This window comes from Lytechinus pictus, unplaced genomic scaffold (genome assembly GCF_037042905.1).
Source record: "Lytechinus pictus isolate F3 Inbred unplaced genomic scaffold, Lp3.0 scaffold_26, whole genome shotgun sequence".
NCBI lineage: Eukaryota > Metazoa > Echinodermata > Echinoidea > Temnopleuroida > Toxopneustidae > Lytechinus > Lytechinus pictus.
The window spans coordinates 310,750-325,495 of NW_026974146.1; the positions used below are offsets into that span (position 1 = coordinate 310,750).

The window sequence follows — 14,746 nt, forward strand, 5'->3', positions numbered from 1 at the left end:
TTTTTTTTTCTGCCTTTTGTATAAGGAGTGATTTTGATAGAAAATAATATTGTCTGCTACATTCAGACTTTCAGTTGATTTATATTAGTCTTAATCCATGCTTTTACTATTTAAACAATGAAAGTAAATTTTGGTCAGAATATTTAGTAATACTTTGATGGACAAATGTAAATGCATCAAGACCAGATTACACAAGATATTCATTTTTTCATTCAGGTTGAGATGACTCAAAATATGCTGTTTTGTTTTATTATTTCAGATTGAATAAAATCTACAAATCAATACTGTAGAAATAGCTCAATTCCATGGTTCACATCTCGGCTTGTTCTGTACTATCCAAAGTTAATAAAAAAGAATGACATCAAGAATGCAATATAGTTAGAATTGAGCATGAATGAAACATACTTGTTGTCTCTTTGGGCATATTCCATTATCAAACTTGAAATGAATTGGTACTGTCTAATACTGTTTTTGCCCTTCCGAACATGCACGATGTTACGATTTGATGAGCTTGGTTAGATCTTAGAGATTTTCTGGTCAGCTCAGGGAATTCCCTGATCAGAATCTGAATGATCAAAGGGGTTGATATGCTAGGCAGTGTAGAATAGAAATGGTAGCAGTGCTGCATGTATGCAAACTTGGAATGGGCTGAAAAAGGACCACCCTTACATAATAATGTGTTTACAAAGTATCAAAAGCTTGATGATGTGGAAGAGGTTCATCGTGGTGAAGGATTGAGTAGAAGAATTAACCAGTTGTCTCACGATGTTGCAAACGTAGTAGTGTGAAAGCGACGTTTCGTCTGCAAGCTGCTAGACTTCGTCAGGCAATGAGCAAAGACGCTGCTGCGCACGGGTTATATAGCGTCGGAAGCTATTGTCTGGCTCCACTCGGGCGTGATCCGCGCTGTGATTGGCCGAAGCCGCTGGCCAATCAGGGTCCGCGCTGGTGCTTGGTGCCCGCTGGAGCGTGCACCGCGCGCTGTGATTGGCCGATGCGGCCAGCCTATCAGCATCTGCGCTGGTGTCAGGCACCCGCTGGTGCGGGCGCCGTGCGCTGAGAACGGTGGATGCAGTATGCCGTCGGATGGCCGGTAACCATTCATCAGGGATCTCAATGCCGCTGTCCCTATTGATATATACAGTGCGTATCAAAAAAAAGTTTACACTTAGAAAAAATCCTATAAAATTATATATTTGTAATATCCTGATAATTTTTCCACATTTTAACATTGGTACAGATCCATTTAAACAAATGACGATATAACGGTCAAAAAATATTTCCGCTTGAGTGAGCACCACTTACTTTTGAAAAGTTAGTGAAAAATGATTTGCGCAGAACTTTGAAATAGTTATGTGAATAAAAGTAGACCTTAATCATGAAGAACATATAGAATTTAGCTAGCAAATTGATTTGAAGATATCTTTTACCTTTTTTATCTTGTTTCCTTGCCCAAAACCCTTCGAAGAGTGCATTGTGCCCCACCCCACTCCCCCCACACACCGAGGCCATGGTGACGATATTTGCTTTACACTGAACTGTGATTTACATGAAATGGCTTAGGCTTGATTTTCATTTTGTTAATCATTCTCAAGCTTGGGAAAAGTGTGGAGAAACAAGTATTACATGAAAATGAAATGGAAACCCACTTTAAATGATAAAAACTTAGTGAAAAATGCTGGAGATGTCTGATATAAACTTTTGTTCAGATTCAGTTTTGTCCTCAGATCAAGCTGCACAAAAAGGGTAAACGTTGTGCTTACTAAGTGTTAAAATTTCAATTTGGGTGGCAAAATTGTTTCAAAATGCTTGAATGTATCCGTTTTATTTCAATTGACTAAAAGTGCAAGGGAAACATATGAGAAATGTTTCGCAGGGTAAGTTTGATTTCGCCCTTTCCCCTGACACAGCGTGAAAACAAGCATTTCTGCGCAAACAGTTTTCTGCGAGCTTTACAAAAATGGACAGGGCTCGCTCAAGTGTAACATTCTGTCAAAACTTACTTTCATTGGATAGATGAGACCCAAACCTAAGAGTATATGTGAAAAAATTACCCACATGTTGTATATTTTTTAATTCCCAGGGATTTTTCAAAGTGTAAACTTTTTTTTGATACGCACTGTATATTGATATATCCCTATTGATAAAAGCTTGTTTTCAAACAGTCAAAGAATATTTCAACGAGTATTAGAAAAAAAAGAACACATGGCCGAATGCAGAGATTTTTCACTAGGTGGTGAAGGGGGGGGGGGGAAGCATGCGTAAACTTTAAAAAAAAAAAAAAAAGCTTGGGAGTAAAACAACCAAGCTTGTCATTTGGGCGTTTTAGATTTTGTCAAGAGAAATAGAAGGATTCTGTGTGTACTTTTGGTGAATTTTGTGAACAATTTCAGTAAAAAATGTAAGTTTTCAAAATTTGTGGGGGGGGGGTAACTGCCACCCTCCTGCATACGGCCGTGCATGGAGGCATAATCATTATATGCGGCTGGAAAGAGTATCTTCTCTCAAATAATTTGATACCATATTTATGTGGTATGTCTTCACACTTTAATAATTCTTTGCAGTGATGTAAATTTTGATTTACACCAAAGTAAGGCATGACTGCAATGAATGAATCCAGATTTTCATGATGCCATAATCCTACATGAGTTAGTAAACATATATGCACATCCCTTGTCAATAAAGTTAAATTGAGAACTGATAATAAAAAGTGTTTAAACAATTAAACAATTACATGTATAATATAAATTATCGAAAACATGTTTTGAATTTGATTTTAATGCAATCCTTGTAGGATTATGACATCATTGACATCTGGATTCATTCATTGCAGTCATGCTTTACTTTGGCACAAATAAAAATTTACATCACTGCAAAGAATACCTACTGATCATCCAAGCATTAACACATACCCCATAGATATGGTATCAAATTATTTGGAAAAACATACTCTTTCATGCCATTTTTAATAATTACGTGTTCGTGATGTATTTTTCTGTAAATTGGGGATTCGAGATGTTAAGTTTTTATTGAACTCACCCGGTATAATAATAATATAACATGCTAAGATGGACAATATTTCAGTTCAATTCAAGATTCCAATATCTTCATACATGTATGTACTACTGATATTTTACTCAGTAAATGAAAATCAAACTGAAAGATGGATGTTTGAATGGTTTAAGGTTTTTGTCTTTATGTATAAATCCGTTTCAAGACTATTAAGATCTGTCTGATGAGTTTCAGCTATACTCCTGAAGGTGTGCTACTGTAATGAAAAAATAGAAACATGCATGACATCAGGGTACTTTTCCTTTGTATCCAACTTACCGCCTTTGAATATATCTCAGTGGATGCATAACCAGCTATAGTGTGTGTGTTCACAACATGGATGGACAGAGATGATACTGAATTCCGAAGCATGGCGTTGGTATCTTTATCTTGACTCTCAAAAGCTACATCAACCAAGAAATTCATCTCCTTCTTTCCTTGGCTTTGGGTGTACTGTTGTAGCAGACACTGGGTGATATACTTGGCAATGTTTTTGTCCTGTGACACAGTGAAGTACAGGAGATACCTAAACTCTTCCTTCCTAGGGAGCACTACTTTCTCAATCAGCCTTTTAAATTCACTGCAATCTGAATCATAGAGAGAAACAAGATAGACTGCAGCCATATACTCCTGGAATAGTTTATGAGGAAAGAAGAATGTTGACTGCAAGTACCGACTGCTCTTATCATGAATGGATGAGAGCTTATTCTCCTGTGACAACACTCCTACTTTGCATGCTGTTTTCAAAGAGTCTGAGTACTGTTCAAGATCTTCTTCATTGAAAATAAGGTTATTTGATTGTAGTCCAGTAAAAGCAACCTTGGAAATTGGTTTCAGGAGTTTCTCTATTTCAGAGCGAAAGGTATTGAATAATCGGCTGGTTAAATCTGGGATCTCTTTCTGAACATAACGCACCTTTAGGAATTCAAACACTTCACAGAATATTTCAGAGAATGTTTGAAAAGCCTTCAACTCTTCTTTCTTGTTGTCATCAAGTTCTCTCCACATGTGACACAGTATAGATATGTAGATAGGATATGGTGCCATATTCTCCGATATGATATCATTGCTTTTAAACAATTGGATGAATTCATCTGCTGTAGCCTCAGTGTCTTTGAAGTAATTGCAAATGTAAACCTTTGCATTCTCTCTGCTAAAGCCTTCCACATGAATGAATGTGTATCGATTTCTTAAACTACTGCTCTCTCTTATTTCACTGGCCTTCCATGGACGGCTTGTCACCATTACAGGGCAAGTACGAAGTTCATCTGAGCAAAGAATATCTTCAACAGTGATATAACCTCTCTCCATAGAACTTAGATTGGATTTGGGATTAGTTCTTTGGTGCATAGATGTACTTGATGGACTTGTTTGTGATCCTACTATGGTTTGATCAGCAGATCTTGATGTACCTGAAGGAAAATGCTGCTTTACCCGTGGTTGTTTGCTCTCCTCTAATCTTGATTTTTTTCTGTTTGTGCCTTGATCAAAACTTTGCTCTCTCTTATTGCTCATTTGGGATTCTGATTTCCCGTCAGTTTGATCATTAGACTCTGACTGAGCACCTTCTGAACCTTGCTTGCTTTCAGTATGCTGTACAACCTTGCCACTAAACTCATCTAATCCATCACAGGCAATGAATACCTTTTCTGGATTTGAACGGATGTACTCGGTGATCTGACAGGCTGTTGCTGGGTTGTCCTTTGAGAGATATGACTTAACAATCTGACCAATCGTGTATCGCTTGGCTTCACGCAGAGGGATAATGAGTACCCACACAAACTTTGACAGATCTGGACTATCGTTTATCCAGTCCCAAGCAATCTTAGCCACGAATGTGGTCTTTCCAGCCCCTGCCTCTCCTTGGATCATTATCCGTTTGGGGAAGATGCCATTGACTTTGAGATTAAAGAGATCCTTGTACTCAAGTGGACTCCTTTTACTTCGTTTTTCTTCTTCCAAGAAAAGGTTTGTGTACATATCTTGGAATGGCACAACAGAATCAGGATCTAGTGGATCGGCCCTTATCATACAGAAATCAGTCCTGTACTTGAATTGAAGCTCATCTTTACATTTCTTAATCAGGTCAGGGGTAAGTGGTTTGGTCTCTGATACTGGAATTGTCACAGGTGCACCTAGGAAAAAAAATGTCACATCCTTAAACTTCAAAGTCACATGAAACAATTATAGACATATTTCTGTAAGCACAAGGTTCTATCGTCCAAAATGAATTTCATTCTCTTTAACTTTTCAATAGAAAAGTATGCTTCTAAGAATTAACTGAAGTTCATGAAAATTCAGCGACAATCATCACCCCTTTTTTAATTTGGTGCTGATATCACAAAACAACACATTAACATGAGCCTGTAAACAATACATGTAATTCAGTTACTTGTCAAAATCACAAAGTGACCTCAGGAAATTTAAAGCAGTGTCTTCTCCATAGCATTTTCAGACCACTTTTTATTGAGATTTGACCGTGCCTCCTGAAAATGTTATTTGAGTGGCTGTGGCCCTAAATAGACCATACAAGAACGTGTCTAAGTGCATTTTAGTAATTCAATATTTTGTTACAAATTTGGGTGATTTTTTAGTTAATGTGCCTTATGCATACTTTTGTATACAAGTAATTCAATAAAATCAATGCCAGATTTGATCTTTTGAGGAAAATTGTACACTTTTTATCAACTTATGTCATTTATTGGGCCAACAGGTCGTGTGACCTCAAAACTTAAACAGCTCATTGTTGTAGAGCATAGTTGTAAATGAGAGCCCGTCAAATGTGATCCATAACAACTCAAGCTTCACCCCGGTCAAATCGGAGCCCATCCCACCCCCCCACCCCCTTAGCATGAAAAGTGTAGCTGTGAGAGATCACCAGAGGTCCATTTCACTGATAGACATGTACAATTGTACGTATACATTATGTATTTCTTTGTTTTTTGGCTTTTGGTTTTCTTGTGTGTGTTTTTTTTTAAATCATACGTGATACTATTTCAGTCATAAATTTTTTGAAAAATGTTTTCATGGTCAATTTATGTCAGTTTATTTGTATAATGCATGCAATTTCAATCGGGCGCGGTCCCATGGGACAAAAAAAAATTTCTGCGCGGCACCATCTCAATTTACATGTTCATGTAGGAGTGATTTTGATGAGGTATCAAAATGTTCAAGCAAACTGAAATATCACCATTTATAGCCTACCTCTATAAAGAAGCAAGTATTATTGTCAATATTTGATTAATAAAATAAATAAATGTGAACCCGGTCAAGCAGGTCAATGAATAGTGCCACTAGTTGAAAAGGTACTTATTATTTTGTTTTAAGAATATCTATTAACTGATTTATTGAAGGCAGCCATCTTAACATCCTTCTTACCCTTACCTGTCGACTTTGTCAATAGATTTCCAGTAATCAGTTTCTGAGACAGACACACTAGACCACTCTTTTGTAAAGCCTCTGCAAGAAGAACCCTGATGTTTGTGTCTGGAAGCTGTTTATCTCTCCATCTTGTGAATACTGTCATCAAAGCATCGCAGTTATCTCGGCTACGCTCCTTGATATTTTCAAGAGTTACAATGGAGATATTCAGGTTAACGCCCACTCTCTTGTAGTAAGTAGGTCCAATTTCCATTGACAACATCAAATGTTCTTCCTCACTGACGATACTGTAAAATGAATGATAAATATCAAGAGTTAATATTATTGTGAACCATTATTCAGCATCAAGTATGAATATATTATAATCACCTATTCCAAATACTGTCCAGTTTACTTCACTTGGAGGTAAACTGTCAGGCAGCATTTGCAAAGACTCTTTAGTCATAATACAAAAACAGTTGAAATGTAGTTATTTCTTCCTCTGGGTGGTGATACCATGGGAAGGGGGACGAGTCCCGGTCCCTCAATTTTCTAATTATTATTTCTTAACTTCATGGAAGAAAATGTTTCATCCCCTCTTAAGTGACACAAAGTCTAACGAAATCCCCTCTAAAAATGTTTATAATAATCACATTAGTTTATCTACTGGCAATACATGTATGCATACAGCACCTGACCAAAGGACAGAAAAACATTTTTCATGCATGACATGCATCGTTCATCACTATCTTCACAGTTTATCAAAACAAATGGGGAACAAAGAGGGCCTACATGACAGGATTAATAGACTAGAACATGTGGAAGAGAATTTTTGGTACGGTGCAGCATAAACTGTTAACCAAAGTAGCAAAACACTAATATTCCCATCTTTTCAGAAATATGCAGCAATCTGTCTGTGTATTCCTATGACCCTCACATTCTTCCCTGGCCTATAATTCCCTACAAGTACAACATTTTATAGAGTGTGTCTTTGTTTCTTTTCCATAAAATATGTACGCCCGACCACCCTATACATGTATGTTGGACCTTCATGGCATTTTCTGTCTCTGATTTCTTGTTCTTTTGACAGTCTGTAATGTTCTCCAATGACCATGACTTGGTCAGTTTATGAAGTGAAGTAAGACTTAAGAAATATGGGGGTCAGATGTACAAAAATGTTGATTATTTTATGGAATTGCCCTTTTACTAAAATATATATCTTTTGCTAATGACCTTTTCAACTGAGTTTTTTATATCAAAAATACAAACAACCCAAATGTCTTTATCTTAATATTCCAGAGTATGATATCCGATGATCAATATAGGTTTATATTTTCTTAATCCATTATTTTCTAGCAGGCTAAAGACAGAGAGATCTTTAAAGATACAAACGATCTGGTCACATCCCCAATAATTTGTAAATAAACTAAGTATTGATTTGTTTACATACTGTGGTGGCACTGACATGTCTGCTGCTCCTGTTGAAGTTGATGCTCTTGAAGTTGTTGCAGTTGTTTGTCTAACATCTTTAGCATTTAAAAGAAAGAAACACAAGACATAAAGATGGCAATATATCAAAAAGGGGCTGGGCCAGGATTTTACAATCAATACACTTTCCAGATGAATATTGGACAAGCAAAAAAAAAAAAAAAAAAGGTCCTCAATTTCAAAATGGAGGAGAGGCACACCTTGGGTAAAAAATGCATAATTTATTTACATTAAAATTTGGATTATGACATGTTATACATGACATAATTGGCTACCAGACCATGCCAGATGATGTGACTATGGAGAATACCACTTTCTTACAAGAAAAAATTATATTATCAATTGTGGATGTTGAGTTACAAACCTTTAAACTGTCATACCCAGAAAGGGGAGAGAGTTATGAATGACATCAAGCCACAAAAAGAATGTTGAAGTTGATTACAATCAATATCACATAACACCTCCTTCAAGTGCCTCCTCCTCCTCCTTCAAAGAGGAGAGTGGTGGAAGCCCGAGTGTGACAATGATGCGGTATGGTATAGGGAATGTGAGTTGGTTGGCAAATATGACCATAAACCAAGAATAAACTATCAGGATGACATATTATCAACTTTGAAGAGGACAGTTGCTATGTAATTAATCTTGTTTTTTGGTTGATGCCTTGATGGTATTTACTCTTGAACATCATGGCAAAAATACTTTCATAGTTGAGATAAATGTTGTATTTTTGCACTTGTCATGTCACTCACATTTTGGATGTCGTGTCACTCACGGTATATAGGAGGGCACCATTTTCCATAGAGGTTTGATTGATTTTGACTATATGTGTTACATAGGTACACTATTTATGTCCATTTTACTGGTACTCACAGTACTCCTGGACAGCTACTTTGGCATGAATCCAATCATAGGTGAAAATGGTCAGAAACCCATGTCCAAAATTTGTCGTGTCAATCACGTACCATTTTTAAATCATATCTACTAAACTGTATAATTCAAAGTAAACTGGTAGTGGCCCATGCCAGTCCTCCATTGTATATAATATTGTAGTCATAATTGATTCATAACCTTTAAGTTTAAAGATATGAGCCCTTAACCCTCTCTGATTGCCGTGTCACTCACGTTTGAAAATGACCAATTGTAATAGTATTGGAAATCCTTATGAATGTCCTTCATTCAAGAAGGCATTTTATGCACATTTTGCAAGCAAAACCAATTACCATACTGATCCCTGATAATTCAAATAGTTTTCATTTTTAAAACTAAAGACATGAACAAATATAATTTACCAATGTATATTCATGTTGTCTATTAGATATTATCATTACCTTACCTGTTGTTTTCTGGATTAGATTCCCAGCTAGAAGTTCTTTGGACAATCCCCCTAAGTCACTCTTTTCTAATCCTTCTGCAAGAAGAGCTCTGATGTCTTCATCTGGATGCTGTTCATCTCTCCACCGTGTGAACATTGTCATCAATGCATCCTTGTAATCCAATGAATGTTGGACAATGATATGATCAAGTTCAGCAGATGAGATTCCCAAAAGTATGCCTAAATCTGAATAGTACCTCGGTGGGATTTGCTGGGCCAATCTCAAAAATTCTTCTTCAGTGACAGAACTGAAAAAAAAAATTATGTTGCAATAGACGAATGACAGACAGACAACATGCAGACGCCATTCGTATCCCTTTCTAGTCTCGCCTTCACCTCTAGTCGATGAGACAAAAAAACCAGCCAATTAAATCCACATCCCATGTTTGTCACCAGAACAGTACATTCATGTAAATATAGTCAACAATAAAAACAATTACTGGCATTCATTACAACATAATAATAATAATAATAATAATAACGGTATATTTACCCATGGTAGCCACTTCAGTTCTGAAAACTGTTCTCCCAGCGGGCACTGCTTATTATTATTACCCGGCTGAGCTAGGCTACCTATTCAGGTGCACATAGCTTTTTGAGGAATTAATTCCTGCATGTATCCATTTACCTCACCTGGGTCGAGTGCTGAAGGAAATTACGCCATGGCTGGGATTTGAACCCATGACCCTTTGTTTCAAAGTCTGGAGACTAATCCACTGGGCCATGATGCTCCAAGTAAGAGAAATAATGTATTTTTTAAGGCTATGATAATAAAACTGTACTTTCTTTTGTCAGAATATGGCATTTACAATGCTAGTCCCACATGTAGACCTTAATGTTCATAAGGTTCCATGACATTGTCTCTAGTGAAAATAGTTCAGGGTTTGGGATTCATAAGGAGTTTTTCTTTTTTTTTCTTTCTCTTCAATTTGAATCTTTCTCTTCAATTTGAATCTTTTTGGGTTTTGATTTGAAAGTAGGTCCAGAGTTCGGTCGGTCCCTGACCATGGTCCATCTGGTAAGTTAAACCTGGATCTATGCAGTTTGGAATTAATGGGTAGTAATATAATATTACATTATAGTGTAAGAATATGGTGATGTGCCTTCTTCTTATGCTCTAGCTCTCTGCGTTCTTTTTACCTCAACTCATCCTTACCTTCTATTATTCTTTTCCATTTCCATTCTCATTCAATAGGGCTACCCACACAAATTCTGGAAGAAATAAGAGGAGAGTGTATTAAAATACTTGTGCTGTTATGTATATTACACAAGACCGAGCAGTAGACCTACAGACACATTTTTGCTAACACGAATTACATACTAACTTAAAAATAATCAACACGACTAGATATTTCCTTAAATCATTAAGAATTCAGAAGAATTTTTTGATGAGTAATTTAAATCAATTCAAGGTAGATGCCTTTTTTATTATTTTGTTCAGAGAATTCCAGAATTTGGGTCCTGTGAAAAATATAGTTTTCTCGAAATTACAAAGTGATAGTCATTTGACTGTCTGGTATTATATGAATGCAAGGTATTATTTCTCATACATTTCTTTTGTAGGATATTACGTACATGTACACTATTTCTATCTAGCTGATAAATGAATTGGAATAACTGTAAACAGTCGAAATCAATGACTTTAAAGGGATGGTCCGGGCTGAAAGTATGTATAGCTTAATAAATAGAGTAGAATTCACTGAGCAAAACGCCGAAAATTTCATCAAAATCGGATAACAAATAACAAAGTTATTGAATTTTAAAGTTTAGCAATATTTTGTGAAAACAGTCGTCATGAACATTCATTAGGTGGACTGATGATGTCACATCTCCACTTGTTCTTTTGTATTTTATTATATGAAATTAGGTTTATTCAAAATTTTTCCTCCAAGAACTACATGTAGAAAAATTGGATTGACAATTGAATAGTGCTTTAGATATTTATTGCTGCAACTTATTTCATTATAAGAGAGACATATTATTCACACAAGTATGAAATAATGACGCCGTCGGAAAAGCAGGTGAGACAAAAACCCTGATCCTCATTACATGTTAGGAGCTCTCTACACCACAGGTTGCAGACACAGCAGAAAATATCAGATCTTTATGACTTTAATATTTTCTAAAATGAATACCGGTAGATAAATAAGAATAATTTTACTAGTAAAATGTATGATTTTAGAATTGATGTCAATGTAGAGGGTTATAATTTTGGTGTTTGCTCTTTGTTTTACTACATTTTTTTGAAATATGATGAAATAAATAGAAATAATTTAAATCAAGTAGATCCGATTTAATGATACATAAGAAGAGGTACATTAATACAGGAGAAGACTTTCACATGATAATAATTTGAATGGTTGGATGTTCGCGCTTGCAAGAGATAAGGCCTATATATAGTTATTATTCTCTTGGCCTCTTTCAAGATAATTTACCCATTTTGTCTAATGCAATATGAATGATCTAATCTGCTCTATTTATTTCTTTTATTCTACACAGCACAGGAATAAAAACATAGCTCTAGCCAGAGTGGTATAAACAGATGAGATTTACCTCTCTTTTATTTTTTTTTTCTTTTTGCGTAATCATTGATTTTCAAATCACACAGTTATTTTAAAGGTCAAGTCCAGCTCAGAAAAATGATGATTTAAATCAATAGAGAAAAATCAGACGAGCACAATGCTGAAAATTTCATCAAAATCGGATGTAAAATAAGAAAGTTATGACATTTCAAAGTTTTGCTTATTTTTAACAAAATAGTTATATGAACGAGCCAGTTACATCCAAATGAGAGAGTCGATGATGCACTCACTCACTATTTCTTTTGTTTTTTATTGTTTGAATTATACAATATTTCAATTTTTACGAATTTGACGATTAGGACCTCCTTGCCTGAAGCACAAAATGTTGAAATAATGGAATTCCACGTGTTCAGGGAGGAATCAAACTTCATTTCACATGACAATGACAAGAAAATCAAAATATTTCATATAATAAAATACAAAAGAAATAGTGAGTGATGTCATCAGTTCCCCCATTTGCATACCGACCGAGATGTGCATATATAACTGTTTTGTGAAATGAAGCGAAACTTTAAAATGTCATAACTTTCTTATTTTACATCCGATTTTGATGAAATTTTCAGTGTTATGCTTGTTGAATTTTTCTCTTTTTATTCAATTCAAGTTTTTGTTGGGGTGGACTTGTCCTTTAATTAACTTTGACTATTTAAAGTTATTTTGATATGGTGATTCTGATTTTAACAACATGTTTTCTATTTTCTTTTTTTTAAGTAACACACTGTTGCATAGCGTATAGGCCTATGTGTGGTGTTTGTCATGAAGCAAAAAGCAATAAAAGAGCTAAATGAATTACCATCTTCACTCGCCGACAAAAAAAATAAATACAGGTATACAGGGAAAATGAAGGGTACTGTAGCATAGACTGACCAGAACCCATTGATACTCAAAAGTGGTAATTTGGATAACAGAATCTACCTCCTCTGACGTATTGTTAGAACTATGATGAGTATAATAAGTATATCTCAAGTTTCCAGTCGAAATATGAAGAGTGATTGTATGCATGCATAGACTGCACTTAGTCAATAGTGATTCTAACAATAAAAACTAGGCAGGACTTTCTTTTTACTCATCTATTCATTCATCTACTAGACTGCAAACAGGAATAAATTGGGGTTAAATACAGAACACAAAAAGCACAGAAAAGGAGTTTATTAGCTATTCATTATTTCAATGCATTGCAAAATGGTCAATAGACTCAATACCCAAAACCACATGCATAGACTGGAAATAATATATTAGGCCTACATGTACTTTTATTTTGATGTTATCTATTTCACTTCATGCGGATTCATGTGTGAGTGCTAAAGTTTTTCATACTCATTTTAATAAAACAGTTGCTTATATAATTCATTCTTTATATTTTGGTTTCTGCGGCAGTGAATTATATTCATGTAGCTGAACATATAAAATGCAAATATTGTTTTGCATTGACTCAAGCAAATGAATGATGATGAATTTATATATACCCATCCTCTGATCTTGAATTTACAGGGTAGCAGTACTACTCACTCACCGGAGAAGATTACATAATGCGCTATTTGCTTTTAGGATTAGAGAAAATATGCCTGAGGTTAAGGGGGCTCTGGGTAAACAAAGTCTTTGTAGAGGTACTTAGAAAGTATCGTCCCTCATCGACTTTCAGATTTGTAAAAATCTGAAAACATCGACTTTGTTTCAATAGATTGTGAGCCTAAAATTAGCTTATCGCCTTGGATCGTTTGTATCGTCCGAATTTGTGAGTCACCACTAAAACAAAGGTTGGCAATTACTACATAGCAATTAATGGAAAAAGAACATGTCGATCATCTCACCTGCATCATGACCTGCATCTGTATTTTATCTGATCATTCTTCCCAGGCCCAGTCGTAGCCGTAGGCCAACAACCTGACGTGATTCGTGAACTTGACGAAAGATAATCAATTCAGAACTCGATTACTCCAGTCATGCCAGTAACGTTAGATCTTGTTGTTTAAGTTAACGACTGATTCTGAACACTTGATTACGGTAACATCTCAGCATTTGGATGTCTCCATGATGATGATAGGAATGACCACCAATGAACTGTCAGAGTTCGGAATAGATGAGGAAGAAGAGTTTGTACAGTGCGCGGCCAACTACCAAAATGGCCGATGTCGACAGACACTTCCTGCAACGCGTCACGTCACGGGGAATCCCCGAGAAAAACTGTTTCCTAATCGACATACAGATGGCGCTATTTAAAATCTATGGAAGATCAAATCCCTTTTTTTTCGGGCATGTTGTAAGTTAGTTAGTTAACTTTTTATCCGGGGGAAGGGGGGGGGGGGCACTTCCATTCACCAGTGGATACCATGCATGAACAGTTGGTTTCAAAAAGCACACTAAACATATATTTTCCATGTTCTGAAAATGCACCCCTTACAAGTATTGGCGTGTGAAACCCTACCCTTATAACAAGTATATAAAAAAAATAATAATAAAAATAAATGGTACCCTTGACAAGCATTCCTTTACGGGTATGGTCCGGGCTGAAAATTTCACCAAAATCAGAAAACAATTAACAAAATTATTGTATTTTAAATTTTATCAATATTTTGTGAAAACATTTATATGCACACCGCCATGAATATTCATGAGGATGGCTGATGATGTCATATCCCTACTATCTTATTTTATTACATGGAATCTGTTTCATTTTTTCATACATGAAGAGTTTAGTTGCAAAAGGGGTTAGGTCCACTTTGGACCATTCCGAGAATGCAATATTGATGTGCTATGATGTACTACCCTATCATTTGAACATGGAACTAGGTATAAAGATATCTACCTGTCTTCAATTTTTTCTTATATATTTTTTTTTCAAATTATCATTGTGGACCTAGCCCCTTTTGCAAGCAAACTGAAATGAATCCAA

The 14,746-nt window shown here is 35.7% G+C and overlaps 1 protein-coding gene across 1 annotated transcript; it reads right to left on the bottom strand.

Annotated features, from left to right (window-relative positions):
- Positions 1 to 2,327: 2,327 nt before the first annotated feature.
- Positions 2,328 to 14,029, bottom strand: LOC135158038 (uncharacterized). Its single transcript, XM_064115298.1, has 6 exons — positions 13,665 to 14,029; positions 10,428 to 10,483; positions 9,233 to 9,519; positions 7,862 to 7,937; positions 6,436 to 6,719; positions 2,328 to 5,186 (listed from the first exon to the last, which is right to left on the bottom strand). Exons 2-6 carry the CDS (start codon positions 10,457 to 10,459, stop codon positions 3,247 to 3,249), a joined length of 2,619 nt encoding a protein of 872 aa, XP_063971368.1. The 5' UTR covers positions 10,460 to 10,483; positions 13,665 to 14,029; the 3' UTR covers positions 2,328 to 3,246.
- Between the last annotated feature and the right edge of the window lie 717 nt (positions 14,030 to 14,746).